Raw genomic sequence first — 17,334 nt, 5'->3', positions numbered from 1 at the left:
ACAGTCACCATCTCAGTTCATGCCCTCATGGCCTCTTGCCTGGATTATTGCAATAGCCCTCTAATTGGTTTTCCAGTCTTAAATCACTTTCTGATCCATATTGTACTCAGTTGCACAAGCGATTTTTTTTTCCTAAAGAGAGTTCTGACAATGTTATTCCCTTACTCAATAAACTCTGGTTGCTCCCTGTTACCTCCAAAGTCAAATATGAAATCTGTCATTTAAAGCTTTTCATAACATGGTTCCTTTTTACCTTTCCAGTTTTCTTGAACTTTACTCTCCTCTGTGAACCAGGGACACTGGCTTTCTTCCTGTTCCTTAAATGTAAGACTCTATCTCCTAAATTTGTGCCTTTTCATTGGCTGACCTCTATGCCTGAATACTCCCCCTCATCACCTCTGCCTCTTGACTTTCCTGGCTTTTTTTAAGTCAACTCAAATTCCACCCTCGACAGCAGGTCTTTCTGCTGCTCTCCTTCTCTTTCCCCACCCATTGCCTTCTATCTTACATTACCTTCTATTTATACTATAGGGGTGCATGGCATGTTCAAGAAAGACTAGCCTCTCTGGTGTGAGGGCTTGCTGAATCCTTTTCAGGACTCATTCACCTTTGGTGTTTATCTGGGACTAAACTCTTACCTGTGGCTCCAAGAAGCTGTAATCATACCCTGATAAACTGTCTCAGCAGATAGGCTAAACCAGATTGATGGTAACCAATAGGACCTCAAACCCGTTGGTGAGTTAGAGGTGTATCTACCCTAAGTATATGAAGACTTCCTCAACAGAATGGGCAGATGAGAATAATTTGTTCCAATAGTCATGAAGGTCACTTAGAGCTTGGTCAGATATCAAACATGCCAAGGTCATCCCCTGCATCCCAGGCCATCACCAGTCATTTTGACTTTTGTCTTGCTGCTGGACTTTGATGACTCTGGAGGAGAGAATGAGCCTGGTGACTTTGTGCAACTCTGCCTCACCTAATCCAAATTCACAATCAAGACCACTCTGTCATGTCATTGATGCTCTTTGAAAATGAAGGACAAACAATAACATATGTACATATTTGTATATTGTATATATTTATTATATCATATATAAAAATTATGTATGATAATATATATTATTATAAATTATATTTACACTGGAATGTAAACTCCTTGAGGCTGGAATTATTTTACTTTTCTTTGTATCCTTAGTGCTTAGGATTGCACCTGGCACAAACTAAGCACTTAACAAATGTTTAGTGACTTGATTTTTCAGGTCTTTTGAAATTTTTACCCCTTAGATATCTTGAAATTAATACCTGAATAGTATTGAAATTAAATTCATTTTCAATGTGTATTTCTTCTATATGCATTTAAATAGGTCCAGGTCTTAGTAAAAAAAATTTTTAATGTAATTGACCCTTCCTTCCATAGTACTTCAGACATAGCTACAAAATTCTAACAAGAATTCTAAAATTCTTTCTGAGAGGTGGCTGAACCAAGATGGCTGATTAGGGTTAGCTGAATTCACCCAATGTTGCCCTCCAAATAGCTTTAAAAAATGTGTAAAATTAAATTCTGGAGCAGCAGAATCAACAAACAGTTTGGGTGAGATGTTTTTCTGGCCTAAGAAGACTTAAGAGGTCAGCAGGAAAACTCTGTGATACTGAATAGAGGCCTGTCCAGAGTTCACACATGAGGTAGTGGCAACAGTGCCTGTAGCAGCAGCAGCTTCAAGAACTTTCATCCCAGAGACAGTAAGGGAGTCAGACAACTGATCAGAAAGAGAATACAGGGTACCCTTTACTGTCACTGGGTATAGCTGGTGCTAATTGGTAACTCTATTGCCCATATACAGTTCTGGGTCACAGTTCCAGGGTGGCTAGGAGTGCTAGTGGTCAGTCACAAGGGAGCAAGGACCCTGGTCACGATTCCAAAGGAAAGAGAAGCACTAGTGCTTGTGACTGCAGGAAATGAGGAACTCTTCCTGGGTAAGGACCAGAGTGAGGACCAGGAGATCAGTGACCACACTTCTCCCAGGATCACACCATTTTGGAAGGATCAAAAACTTGTAGAGCCCTAGAGTTAACTGTGAAAACAGCAGCACAAAACAACCTGAAGCTTGGGAAAGTGCCTCCCCTCCCTGGGGTGAACAAAGTCCAACTTTAACATAAAGTTCAAAGTCAAGAAATAGGCTGAAAAAAATGAGCAAATTAAAAAAAAATTGAACAAAAAAAGCTACTGCAGTAGCAGGGAAGACCAAGACACAAACCCAGAAGACAACAATATAAAAACAGCTACTAAAAAGCCTCAAAGAAAAGAAAAAGACCAATTGGACCCAAACTCAACAAGAATTTCTGGAAGAGTTAAGGAATGAGACAAGAGTAGTAAAGGAGAATTAAGAAATGAAATCAGAGTGGTGCAAGAAAATTATGAAAAACGAGTCAATAACTTGGTTAAAATGGCACACAAAAAAATTCTGAAGAAAATAACACCTTAAAAAGCAGAATTGGCCAAATGATTAAAAAAAGGGACAAAATCTCATTGAAGAAAATCATTCCTTAAAAATTAGAATTGATAGAACAAAATGAAATATCTCAAACTATGAAAAATTATTTTATAGTGCTAAAAAAGGGAAGAAGAAAAGCTCAAGGATATGAAGGGAATCAATAAAAAATGCAAAAGAAGGTGGTCTAGCTATACTGGATCTCAAATTGTATTATAAAGAGATAATTATCAAAAACAATCTGGTACTGGCTGAGAAATGGATGGCTGGATCAGTGAAATAGATTAGGTACAAATTACATTATAGTAAATGACCATAGTAATCTAGTATATGATAAAACCAAAAATCCAAGCTTTTGGAACAAAAACTCATTACTTGACAAAAAGTGCTGGGAAAACTGGAAAACAGTATAGCAGAAACTAGGTATAGACCAATATCTCATACCATATAAGAAGATATACAGGTACATGATTTACACATAAACAGTGATATTATAAGCAAATTAAGACAGAATGAAATTCAAGGATAAAGGAAGAATATTGGACCAAAGAAGATATAGAGAGCATTATAAAATGTAAAATAAGTAATTTGGATTACATAAAATTCAAAAGTTTTTGCACAAACAAAACCAATATAACCAAAATTATAAGGAAAGAAGAAAACTGGGAGAAAACTTTGTAACAAGTATCTCTGATAAAGGCCTCATTTCTCAAATACATAGAGAACTGAGACAAATTTATAAGAATACAAATCATTTCCCAATTGACATATAGTCAAAAAATATGAACATACAGTTTTCAGATGAAGAAGTTACAGGAAATAAAATAAATCAGTATATATTATCGTCATTTCTATATATTGACAACAAAATCCAGCAGGAAAAGACAGAAAGAGAAATTCCATTTAAAATAACTGCAGACAATTTAAAATACTTGAAAGTCTACTTGCTAAGACAAACCCAGGGAGTATATGAATACAATCGCAAAATGCTTTTCACTCAAGTAAATACAGATGTAAACAACTGGAGAAATACTAATGGCTTATGGGTAGGCTGAGTTAATATAATAAAAATGACAGTTCTACCTAAGTTAATTTACTTATTCAGTGTCATACCAATCAAGCTACAAGAGAATTATTTTATAGAGCTTGAAAAAATAGTAAGAACAACTCATGTGGAAGAACAAAAAGACAAAATTATCAAGGGAATCAATGAAAAAAAAATGTTAAGGAATGTGACCAAGCTGTTCTAGATTTCAGATTACATTACAAAGTAGTAACTATCAAAACAATTAGGTACTGCTTAAGAAATAGAGTTGGGGATCAGTTGAACAAATTAGGCCAACAATATTATTGTCATTCAGTTGTTTCAGTCATATGTGACTCTTTGTGACCCCATTTGGGGTTTTCTTGGCAAAGATACCACAGTGGTTTGCCATTTCCTTCTCCAACTCATTATACAAATGAGGAAACTGAGGCAAACAGGATCATACAGCTAGCATCAGAAGTTACATTTGAATTCAGGTCTTCTAGACTCCAACCCCAGCTCCAACCCCCACACCCATCCACTGGGCCACCTAGCTGCTTTCATATTGACTTAGGAAACCACATGTTAATACTATCTAGGTTCTATCATGAATTTTTATTTATTTTATTAAATATTTCCCAATAACACTTTAATCCCATTTCAACTGGGAGTGATGAAGGCCTTAATGTGTATTTTGATATCTCTGGTCTGGATGACTTCTAAGGTCCTGTTTAGCTTTAAATCGACACTTTCCCTCAGGGCCCATGATTTCAACTAGCTGATCTGAGAAATGAATCAGACCTGTTGTACTTTGGGAACAGAGCTAGAGTAACTCAGGTGAGCTTTAATAGTGGCCTCCAGTTATCACTTCATTATCTCCACTTTTGTTATTCTACACATGAGTACACACTCACAGAAGTTCAAGCTCACTTGGCTTCCCACCTCCATTCTCTTCCTCCCCCACTTTCTCCAGTATAGATTAGACTATGCCAATACACCGCTCAAAATTGATCATTGCTTTTCTGTTCCCTATTGAGTAAGTTTTTGCCTGATATTCAAAGCCATCCTCAGATTGAAGAGATCCTATTCTCTAGCTGTAGCTTATGTTCTTCCCCTCTATGTATTCCATGCTCTAGTCAACCTGTAGAACTGTCTGTCCCTTCAGATGACGCAAGCATCATCCCACAAGTATTCCCTAGGCCAAGAATGTCCTCCCTCTTTATTGTTTAAATTCTTGCTTTTGAAGACTAACTCAAACACTACCTCCTCTCTGAGCTGCCCAAGCAGTAACAACCTTTCCCGACCTCCGTACTCACATAGCACTAATATTTTTTACCCCCTATTACATGTATTTTGTATTTTTTTTTGATATAACAATTATGTATGTAGATGTCACATCCCCATTCTAAATTGTAAGTTCCACATGGGCAGGAATTTTATATTCAAAGATGATGTGCTCTGGGAAGGGGGCTGAAGGGCTACCCTTAGGGCTACCCTTAGGTGGCTGAGTGGATAGAGAATGCTGCATTTGGAATCAGGAAGACCTGAGTTCAAATGTGACTTCAAATACTTACTAGTTGTGTAACCTTAGGCAAGTCCCTTAACTCAGTTTCCTCAACTGGAAAAGAAAATCCAAATCATTCCAACATTTTCTCCAAGAAAACCCCAAATAAGGTCACAAAGAGTCAGACATGACAGAAAATGACTGAACAAGAACACAGTCACTATGCCATATGACTTAGTGGCCTTTGTTTCTGTTTGAGTTTGATACCACTGATCTAGACTAGCCGTGAGAAAACTAAATCTCAGAGATAGCCGATGACCAGTCACACAGATAGTAATAAGCAGGGCTGGGATTTGAAACCAGGTCATCCAACTCAGTCTAGCACTTGGTACCATATTGTCTCCAGTAAGATTCAGATTCATCTATGGAATAAGGAAACAAGTTTTTGGGGTCACCCAGGGTTTCCTGGCCAGGTAGGGCAGATCTAAGGAGACTGAGTCCTGAAAGGGGTTGGGACGTGGGGGGAGCATAAGCATGGGTTGTTCTTCCTCCTCTACTCCAACTACTGACTTCCCTGGCTTCCTTTAAGTCCCAACTAAAATCCCATAGGAAACCTTTCCTAACTCCTCTTAATTCCAGTACCTTCCCTCTGTTGATTAATTCCTTTTTATTCTGCATATACCTTGCTTTGCACATATTAGTATATATGCTGTTTCTCCCATTGGATTCTAAGTTCCTTGAAGACAGGGACTGTCTTTTGACCTTTTTTATATCTCCAGTTCTTGGCACATTCGTTGCCTGGCACATAGTAGCTGCTGAGTAAATGTTGATTGATTGATTGGAGAGGAAGGAAGGCAATGGAGAATGGCCACAAAGTTCATCTATTTTGTGGTTTTTGCCTTGGGTCAGCCTTTGCTGGATTACCTGTGGGAGATAGTATAGGACCATCAAATGTTAGCTCAATGCAGGTCCTATCGTCAAGTTTTTATCCTATCCTGGGATAAGTAGGCAAATGCCCAGTGACTCCCATTTTCCCTGCTCCCTCTGATTTTCGTGACTTCACTTCAACCCTACCTTTGCCTCCTGTATGGCCCAGGTTGAGGAAGACAGTGCCCAGTTGGCAGCAGTGGCAGAAGCTGTCTGGATGGCAAGTTGAAAGTAGTCTTGGCATTGGAGTTCTATCCCAGGTACTTACTAGTTTATGACCACTTCCATCCCCAGTTCACCATGGATAGCTCATCTTTTGTCATTTCACTTTTTAGGAAACTGGAAACAATTCTCTACTTATGATGTGGTAGAGTTGCAATTTTTGGGGGGTCTATATCTGTGATTTCCTGGGTGTAAGGAGCTGCTGGTGTATAAACTCTACTTATAAGAATCCGTAGGATCGTGAGGCAGCTAGGTGGTGCCATGGCACACGGAGCGCTGGGCCTGGAGTCAGGAGGACCTGAATTCGGATCCAGCCCCAGATACTTATTAGCTCTGTGACAAGCTGCTTTCCTCAGCTGTAAAATGAAGGTAATTATAATAGCCCCCACCTCCCAGGGTTGTTGTAAAGATCAAATGAGATATTTGTGAAGTGTTTGGCAAAGAGTAGGTGCTTTATAAATGCTTGTTTCCTTCTCTTTTTTCTTTCTATTGGCACAGGACCTCCCCCTTGACTATATCCTGATCTTTGCTTGAAGAATCGAGATTTATTCAAAAGAGAATTGTTGTTTTTCGACTTATATTCTTGAAGAATACACCAATGACAATTGATAAGGCCACAAATCCCAAAGATGACCAGTCGTACCAAGCTGCCTTGCCTTTCTACATTGCACAGTCTTCTTTTCCTCTGTTCCCCCCTTTCCTACACCTACCTGACCAAGTCTTGCTTTAAAGAACTCAAGTGCAGATACTAGAAGCTCTTGGGCAGTGAGAAGGTAAATTACTTACCGAGGGTCACACAGTTAGAATATATCAGAGGAAGGATACAAACTCAGACCCTCTTCACCTCAAAATGCCTTTTATTTACTACCACATGCAATTCCTCCAGGAGGCATTGGTAAATATGCCAGTGAACTATGTTGACTATAAACCTTTGGGTGCATGAATAGGTGCTTAAAGGATGCTGTCCTTGACATTTCCTCCCTCCGTGACCTTGGGCAAGTAACTTTACCTGCTTGGTCCTCAGTTTTTATAAAATAGGGGAGGGGTTGGACTACATGATTCCTGCGGTCCCTTCCAGCTTAAGGATCTATGACTTCACAGTAATAGAAGTCATGGTCCCTGCCCCTAAGGAACCCACAATCTAGTTGAGAAGGCAATACACACAGATTTACTCTGGAACAAATATACAATCATACATGCAGACGCACAATCATGTACACAATGCACATCTACATATAGGCATACAATATCTTTAAGAACATTGTCAAGAAGCTTACCATCTATTTAAAATGACAGAGTACCAACTGAGCCCTTTAGTGTCAGACAGATGTCAAATCAAAGAGTGAGCAATTTGCCAGGGTTAATCAGGGAAGGCTTCCTGCTGGAGGTGGCTTCTGAATTGGATTTAGGAAACAAAGAAAGGAGAGCACAGGCAAATGAAGACCTGGGTTTGAATGTTAGTCCTACTGCTTCTATCAGGGGCTTAGGGCTGGAAGAGGCCTCAGGGATTGATTCAACCCCCTCATTTTACAGGGGTGGGGGGAAATGAGTTTCTGAGAGTTTAGGTGACTTGCCCAAGGTCACACAATTAGTGTGGTAAGGAAGGAGTCAACTCCTAATGTGAACAGGATTGAAAAGGAACAGACCTTAGAAGTCAACTAGTTCAACCCATTCATTTTACAGATTCAGAAACTGAGGCCCAATTGTGTGATACTGGGCAAGTCACCCAATCTGTCAGAACTCCCACCTCCTAACACTCCAGTGTTGTAGATTAGAGATTAGTTGTGGTGGAGGGAAGTTCCCCACTGGAAATTCCCCACACCTATGACATCACAGCTCCCCTGGATACACACACACACACACACACACACACACACACACACACACACACACACACACACACACACATTTATATAAAACTATTCCAGGGAAAAGGAATGGTATTTACAAAGACGCAGAGAAGAGTGCCTAGGCACCTTAACCACTTGGGATCCAAGTAGAGTGATAAGGAAGGGAGGGGTGGGGTGGGGAAATAGTTGTGTCCAATATTTCCAGAGGACTTTGATAGCTCAAGAAGGCACACTTTCCCCTCCTCCTACAGGCTCCCCACCTGATACACATTTAGGACCTTGAAGGAGGTAGGGTGGGGGTGAGGGCTACTTCCTGCAGCTGCAGTCTATGATAGCCTAATTGGAGCTCTCCCCTCCTGACCCTAATGGTTTAACCCATATAAACCTGTGAACAGCTTTATGCTGAGCAAGCACCTTCCGACCAGCGTTTGAGCTAATCTTGGATTGGGGTTTTTTGTTTGTTTGCTTTCTTTTTGAGTAGAGGCTTTTATCATGGAGGGTAACTATTATTTTTGTTTCTCTCTCACGATGTGTTTTCTGACCTTATATAACTTCTCTGGGTTGGTTTCCATTCTCTGGTAAATGAGATGACTTCTTTGGTGATAAAGGGAGAATAGATGAGGAAAGACCTAGAGGAAGCCTAGGAAAAGTAATTGTCACTAAATTAGTCTTAAGGTATCAAGCCAGGCTAGAGTGAGGGAGGTGGCTAGTCTAGCAAAACCTATGCTATTTCCAAATTTAGAGTTTCACTTGGTTTAAGGAAATGGGTCTAGAAGGGATTCATATTCCTGGGACTAGTATTCTCTAGACTCATTATTAGGCTCTAGACCAACAATTCTGCTTACAACATTAGAATTTTCAGAAGTGGACACTGAGTCAAAGAGAAGTGAAATGATTCACCTGTGATCATACAGGTAGTGAAGAAGCAGAATTAGCATTTGAACATAGGTTCTGTACCACCCAACTTGGTGCTCTTTCCACCCAGGCTGGAACCTCAGAACCAACAGCTGCTTAACCATTATTCCAAAGCCTCCCCAGAAGGATTTGCTGTCTTCTATGACCTGGCTCTTTCTGGGATTTGCAGCTGTGTAATAATAGCAGCCTTCCCAACCCTTTCAAGGTAGACTTGGGAAATCAGCACTTCTTTTTCTCAAACTTGGCTCTCTCAGTAGGAACAGTGATGAAAATTCCAAGGATAACGGCTACAGTTAACAGAGGCTTCATCAGTGCTGGGAAAAGACGTAGATGTATGAGGATGGTCACTGGGAAGAAGAAAGAATTCTACTCCAGTTACATTGCTAAAATCCTAAAGCAAGTGAGTTGGGATCCAATTGTTCTGGAAGGGTAGCCTGAAAAACAAATGATTGTAATCCCTTTCCTTGAAAGTGACTAATGCTTGATGCAGAAATTCCTCAGTATTTGTCCTCTGAACCATTTTGAAAAGCTATGTGCAAAGATTTTATAACTGGAATCCTAATTTTTTTTCTATTTGACTTAATTGGAACTAGAAGGGGAGGAGGGTGGCATTTATATAGCACCTACCATGTGCCAGACGCAGTGCTAAGTGCTTTTTAAAAATTTATTTATTATTATAAACAAATATTACCTCACTTGATCCTTACAGTAACCCTAGAAGGTAGCTGCTATTATTATGACAATTTTATAGAGCAAGAAACTGAGGCAAACAGAAATTGACTTGCCCAAGATCTCATAACAGAAGCTGGATTTGAACTTGGGTCTTATTTCAGACCCAATGCTCTATCCACTGCGCTGCCAACTGCTTCAGACAAATTAGAGGATCGTAACTGTAGAACTGGAAGGCATTTAAGAGGCAATTCTAGTCCATTCTAAATATTCTAATGGAGCTTTGTTGAGATGAAGGATTCACCCCTTTATTTGTTCTTGATTTGTTTCCTCCTCTCCTCCTCCCACTTGAATTTTTATGCTCCCTTCAAGAGAGGTAGACCCACTACCACCACGGTTATTTTATTTTTGTTTGTAGTCATAGAAACTCTTGAAGACTTTCCATTAATGCCCAGAAGATGGGAAATGGGGTAGAGTACAAAGAACACTGGCTGACTCTGGGTTGTGAGCTGCCCCCCTTAGCACTACCTATGTGACCTTGGGTGAGCACAACCTCCTGGGCCTCAGTTTCCTCATCAGTAAAATGAGGGATTTGGACCATATGGCCCCTGGGGTTCCTTCAATTTCTAGGATGGATGAATCCAATGATCCCACAGACTGGATTTATGGAACAGATATCTGCATTAACAAAATCAGGGTTCCATAAATTGACAAGATAAAACCAGTCAAATTAGCTGCAAGTGTGAAGCTGATCTGAGGGCTCTACTTTGCTTTTTCTCACAGGTTCATCAAGATTTCAGTGGGTATAGCTGGGCCCTGGATATCCTGTGGTCATTAGATAACTGGCTGTTTGAGCAGGCCGTTCTGGAAGCAGTCAGGTTATCCTTCTTTAACCACAGGCAAATGGTCACCATCAGAGAAGTGATCGAGGCATTGAGGCAGGTGCTCCCAGAAGGATGGACATGAGACTTCTGTTCTGACAGCTAGCTGAAAATGGAATTGCATCACTTTGGGTACAGTTCTTAATAAAGTACATTTATAAAATCAAAAAACCCAGAGTTGTCATTATGTTGCAATAGCAGATTGGCCAGGCACCATATGACCTTGGGCCTTAATTTCTCTAATTGTACAATTGAGGGGATGGACCAAAATTCTAAAACTACCTTTTCTGATTACATCATTCTAGGAATGTCTTCTGAATATATGTTGAGTCACCCCACGTAGGCTCTGAGTTGTAATATATATGTAAATGTTACATACAGAGCACAGGACCTAAAGTCTGAGACTTACTACATGTATGAACCTGGGCAAGTCACTTAGCATCTCTGGGCTTCAGTTGCTTCATCTGTAAAAAATGCGTGCTGGTCTAAATGACTTCTGAGGTCCGTTCCAGCCCTAAAGCTATAAGCCTATGGGTGAGAAGAGACCTGGGTTTAAATCTTGACCCCAGTAGATACTAGATAATTGCCCCTAAGTAAATCATTTAACTTCTCTGAACCTCAATTTTTTCATCTGTAAGATGGGAACAATATGCTTTGTGAACTTCAAACCTTTCCCTAAATTGGAGCTGCTGCTTCTTGGTTGAACACTGGACTTGGGAATCGGAAGAGTCAAGTAGTATTTCTGTCATATATTAGCTGTGTATTACCTTGGGCAAGTCATTTTTTTCCCCCTCACTTTTACTTGGGATAAATAATCAACTTCACAAGTCTAAGAGCTCTGCATGACCATTTAATAATTTGTCTGAAAAAGATGTGGGGTATATAATTGAAAGCAAGCTCCGTACAAGTCAACAGTGTGACATGGTAATAAACCAAACTGATTTAATCTTGGATTATGTTAAGAGATGCATAGATTCCCATATTAAAATGGTGTACTTTGTCCCAGTCAGATCATGTCTGTAGTATTGTGTTCAGATTTTGGGCACCATACTTTGGCAATGACATTGATAAGCTGGAGAACATACAGAAAGGGGCAGCTGGGATGGTGATGGACTTTGAATCTATGCCACCTGAGGCATGGACTCCATGGGGATGATTAGTTTAGAGAAGATTATGAAGATGGGGTTGGGGCTTGATGTCAGGAAAAGCTTATAAAAGATTAGAGCTAGTTCTCTGTCATTACAAAAAGGGAGCTGCTATAAATGTTTGTACATGTTGGACTTTTTCCTCTTTGATCTTTTTGGGTTTAGACCTGGTGGTGTAGTTAGGTCAAATGACATGTACAATTAAGTTACCTTTGGGGGTATTGTTACATATGACTTTCCACAATGGCCAGACAGTTCACAACTCCACCAACAATGCATTAAATATGCCCCATCCAATATTTGTCATTTCCTGTTGTTTTAGTCAGCTTTACTTATAGGATGGAAATGAATGGAACCTCAGAGTTGCTTTAATTTGCATTTCTCTAGTGGGGCAGATAGGTAGCATAGTGGATAGAGTGCTGAGAATGAGTTCAGGAAGACTCATCTTCCTGAGTTCAAATCTGGTCTCAGACACTTACTAGATATGTGACCATGGGCAGGTCACTTAATCCTGCTTGTCTTAATTCTTCATCTGGAAAACAAGCTGGAGAAGAAAATGGCAAATTGTTCTAGTATCTTCGCCAGGAAAACCTCAAATGGGATCATTGCCAAAGAGTCAAAAATAACTGAAATGACTGAAGGACAACAGCAATAATAATAACTAGTGATCTAGAGATTTTTGCAGTATAAGGAGTACTCATTGTTTGGGGAATGAATGAACAAATAATGGTACATGAATGTAGCAAAATAGTATTGAGCTGTAAGAAATAATGAAGGGGGCAGTTTGAGAAATCTGGGTAGATTTGAATGAACTGATGCAGAGTAAAGTGAGCAAAACCAGTAGAATCATTTATGCTATAATACCAATACTGTAAAAAATGAATAATTCTTACTATTTATATTTCATGCTTAATACTTATAATTAATACTTAATCCTTAAGAACTCTGATCAATGAAATGCTCAACCATGATTCTATAGGACAAGTGAAGAAGAATGTTGCCTGACTCATAAAAGAGAGATGAAGGACTAATTCGTTTTGCTTGACTATTGATAGATATTATATGCTACAGGGATTCTGTCTCTCTCTCCATATCTCAGTGTCTTTGTCTAACCTCTGTTTTTCTCAGAGGTGGGAGAGAGTAAAAAAAGAAAAGCTGGATAATTGAAAAAAGAAAAAGAAAAAAGATTAGAGTCATTCCAGAGGGAATGGCCTGAGCCTTGAGGTAGTGAGTTCTCCATCATATAAGGTTTTTAAACAGTCAGTGGATGACCATTTGTCAAGGGTGTTATAGGGGAGATTTATTTTGGGTATGAGTTGGACTAGATGACTTTTGAGGTCCCTTTCACCTCTCAGATTCTATGTTTCTATGACTTGTTTGAGGTCTCACAGAACTGTAAATTTGCCAAATTCAGCAATTAAAGCAGAGAATAATCAGTTTTTCTTCTGACACACAGTCTACCTTAATTATTGATCCCAGTACATGACAGGAGCATATGAGGAGAGAAATTATGGGGTCTAGTGTGTGGGATCATCTAGTCCAACCCCTTTATTTTGTAGAAGAGAAAGGCTAGAAAGGCTAAGTGACTTAGATCCTCATAAATAGTAAGTGCTAGAGATGAGATTTGATCTCAGGCTCTCTAGCTTTAGGGCAGCTAGACGGCACAATAGATAGAGTGCTGGGCCTGGAAACTCATCTTTGTGAGTTCAGATCTGACCTCAGACACAAAGTAGCAGTATGCCATTGGGCAAATCATTTAACCCCATTTTTCAGGTTTCCTCATCTATAAAATGGACTGAAGAAGGCAGTGGTAAACCACTCCAGAGTCTCTGTCAAGAAAACCCCAAATGGGCTCATGGAGAATCAGACATGACTCACAACAACAACAACCACTGACTCCAGAGATAGAGCCAGCTGTCCCCAGAGATGGAACCTGAAATACTAGATAAGAATGGGAATGCAAACTTTGTCCCTTTCTCAAGAGCACCTACAAAGGCACAGTATCTCAGAACAAATGATGAGTTTTTACAATATAGATTGGATCCATAAGAATCTGAAAACTTTATTATAGGATTTGGTCTTTGGGGCCTCTAAGCAAGTGAGGAGGACCCTTCCCCTAAGAAGTACTACTGACATCTAGTGGCCAGTTCTAGAAATTCACTTTGCATGAGTTACTGCGATGTAGGTAGATCCTAGTTGATTATATGATGTTTCTAGGGCTCCCCACCTGGAGTTGCCAGAAATTAACATTTTTATGGCACCTTTTGAAAGCTATTATTGTAGTTGTAGATTTATAATAGAAGAGGCCTCAGAGAGTTAGGGAGCTCATCTATCGCCTTCTACCTATTTCACCTCTTCACTCTCTGGGCCTCAGTAACTTGTCTATAAAAGGGAGGGAGGGATTGGACTAGATGGCTTCTAATGACTTCTAGATGACTTGACCTATGAGACTATATGTGATCTCAGAAAATTACTTTACCTTTCTGGGTTTCAGTTTTCCTATCTCTAAAATGAGGGGGTTAGCTTAGACGATCCCTAGTTCCTTCCAGCACTAAAATTCCCTCACTTAACAGAAAAGGAAACTGAGGCCCAGAGAGAGGAAGTGGATTTTCTAAGGTTGAATATGCACAAAATAGCAGAGTCAGGCATGGAAATCAGATTCTGTGACTCCAAATCAATCCATATTTCTCTACCTTAAATCACTTTCCTACTTCTGTCATTAAAAGTAGAGCAAATGACCTAGAAGCAATGGTCACAGGGAACTTCTTTTGTTGGAACAAAGACAAAAGATTATTGCAGAGAGAGAAAGTACTATAAAGAAAAAATGTGTCATAAAAATAGTTAACAACGACAACAGAAAGAAATGTGTCAGACTTATGGATGGGAGAATTTGTGAATAAATAAGAGAATATTGTAAGATGTGAAGTGATAAGTTTGATTACATTAAGTTAAAGAGGCTTTGTACAAATAAAACCAAGGTAGCCAAGATTAGAAGGAAAGCAGAAAATTTGGAAATTTTTATAAATGGTTTCTCAGATAAAGGTCTCATCTCAAATATATAGAAAACATTGTTAAAATTTATAAGGATATGAGTCATTTCCCAATTGATAAATGGCCAAAGGATACGAGCAGACAGTTTTTCAGTTTGATTCAAGAAATCAAAACTATATATAGTCATATGAAAAAATGCTCTAAATCATTATTGATTAGAGAAATGTAAATTAAAACAACTTTGAAATATCATCTCACACCTATCATATTGGCTAAAATGACAGAAGGGGAAATGACAAATGTTGGAGGGGATGTGGAAAAATTGGGACACTAATACACTGTTGGTGGAATTGTGAACAGATCCAACCATTTTGGAGAGCAACCTGAAATTATGTCCAAAGATCTGTAAGACTGTGTATACTATTTGACCCAGCAATATTACTATTAGATCTATTTCCCAATGTGATCAGTGAAAAAGGAAAAGAACCTATATGTTCTAAAACATTTATAGCAGTTTTCTTTGTGGTGGTAAAGAGCTGGAAATTGACGTGATGTCTATCAGTTGAGGAATGGCTAAGCAAGTTATGGTATATGATTGTGATAGAATACTACTGTCCTGTAAGAAATGATGACCTGGTTGATTTTAGAAAAAACATGGAAAGACTTGTATGAAATAATGAAAAGTGAAGTGAGCAGAAAAAAGAGAATGTTGTACACTGTAACAGCAATAATGTTCAAGGAATGATTGTGAACAACCAAGGTATTCTGAGTACTATACTCAATCAGCTGCAAAAGTTATGAAGGAAGATGCTGTCCACTTCCAGAGAAAGAAGTGATAAATAGACATGTGCACAGTATGGTTTCGCATAAATTTATAGATCTGCATCAAATGGTGCTATTCTCTAGCGTGGGGTCTGGAGGGAGGGAAACAGTTTGGAACTTAAAATGTGACAAAAAGTAAATTAAATTTAAAAAATGTAAAAAAAAGGATCAATAAAATAAAATTCTCATTTAGGTAAAGTAAAAACCAATGAAGATCCCAAAGAAGAGAAAATGACACAATCTCCTCCCTCATGGCAAAGAGAAGATAGATTATGTATACACTGTCAGATATGGCAACATGTTGGATATTTTTGCTTTGTTATTTTTCTTTGTCACAATCTAGGAGGTAGAGTATTGTGAGAAAGAAATCTGATTAAAGTCAAAAGACCAATAAAATGCATTAAAAAAAGAAGAAATGTGTCCTGGTGACAACCACTTCCTGGGCTGCTAGTTCAAGGTGGAATATAGCCATTTTTATGATTGGGTGGATAGGAATATATAAGATAGGTTTGAGGCAGGTAAGATGTTAGGTGTTTCTTTTGAGACTACTTTGGGTGTGTGCATGAAAGAAAGTGTTTAGACAATAGGGGAAGCAGTTGAGAGTAGGATTATCCCAGTCGTGACTAACTACTCTCTCTTCCTCCAGCCTCTCCCCTCTTAAATCTCTATTCCACATTCCTAAAGCATGTCTGATTATATTATTCCTCTGCTCATGAAGCTCCAGTGGCAATTATAATTTACTTAATGGTTAGTTAATTCCAACCCCTTCATAATCTTGTCATCCTAATAATTCTCAATCCCTGGCTGATTTTTTAAACTCTCATTCTCTATATTTCCACTTACTATTCCTTCATGACTACCCCTTCATTCCTATCCCTTCCAAATCCTTCCTCTGATGTTCCACTCTAAAATTACCTACTCCTGTGCTCTCTGGAATGCCTTATCCATAGGTAACAAACTAGCTTTCATCTTATAAATTTTCTTTTCTCATTCCCTCCATCTTCTTGAAGTCACCAAGACATGGTTTCCTCCTGATGACACAAATTCCCTAGCTCCCTTTTCCGACACTGATCTCACTTTCAGTCAATTTCAATACCCTGGTCCTTTTGGGGAAGTTGGAACACTCCTTCCTCCCATTGTTATTTCCAGTCTCTTCCTACACCACTATCACTCATTATTCTCACCTTCTATGAGGTACATTTAATCCATATTTATCCCTTAATGAAGAGTTTGGTGCCTGGCGTTTACTGCTTTTGAAACACTCTTTCATTTCTCAGTAAACCCAGTCCCTAGCTCACACTCAATCCTCTGCATGTTAGAGGATAGTGACACACATATTGATACTTCAAAACCCTAACCTTCCAATTCTTTAGCTTACTCATTTCCCATGAGCCATTCATCCTCACCATAATCTCCAAGTCCTTCATCCCTTAGTTATTTCCCAGACCCCTGCATTGGCTATACTCTCCTCTATTTCACATCTTGACCCCTTGATGAACCGGTTCTCTCCTCTCAAGTTCTTTTCTTTCAAGTCCCTTCTCCTTCTTCTTATTCTATTAAAGATCTTGTCCTGTCAATCCTCTGCCTTGGATTATTTCCATTATCCACCAAACCATCCTACCCATATACTGCTAAATGAAATTGGGTAGACAGATCCCACTACCAATTTGTATTACATAAACTCAACTGGGCTTTCACAATGGCAAGGCAATCCTTTTACACCTCTCTAAAAGAATAACTATCCAACTTGGCCCAGAACTCTTCCAGATCTTTTCATCCCTCCTCAAACTTCCCATGGCTCCCTCTCCCCCATTCTCTCAGCTGAGAACTTTGACTGATATTTTACTTTGCAGAGTCCTCTGTTCTTCCCTGCTTCTTATCTCAGATCATCTACT

The 17,334-nt window shown here is 39.2% G+C and overlaps 1 protein-coding gene across 1 annotated transcript; it reads left to right on the top strand.

The window, feature by feature from the left end:
• Positions 1 to 8,337: 8,337 nt before the first annotated feature.
• On the top strand, positions 8,338 to 10,652 carry H2BN1 (H2B.N variant histone 1). Its single transcript, XM_072644956.1, has 3 exons — positions 8,338 to 8,515; positions 9,189 to 9,331; positions 10,384 to 10,652. The coding sequence occupies exons 1-3, from the start codon at positions 8,509 to 8,511 to the stop codon at positions 10,564 to 10,566; spliced, it is 333 nt and encodes a 110-aa protein (XP_072501057.1). The 5' UTR covers positions 8,338 to 8,508; the 3' UTR covers positions 10,567 to 10,652.
• The last annotated feature ends 6,682 nt before the right edge of the window (positions 10,653 to 17,334 follow it).

Source organism: Notamacropus eugenii, chromosome 2 (assembly GCF_028372415.1).
Source record: "Notamacropus eugenii isolate mMacEug1 chromosome 2, mMacEug1.pri_v2, whole genome shotgun sequence".
Taxonomy (NCBI): domain Eukaryota; kingdom Metazoa; phylum Chordata; class Mammalia; order Diprotodontia; family Macropodidae; genus Notamacropus; species Notamacropus eugenii.
The sequence above is the reverse complement of the archived record's forward strand: the minus strand, read 5'-3'. Positions and strand labels throughout refer to the sequence as shown.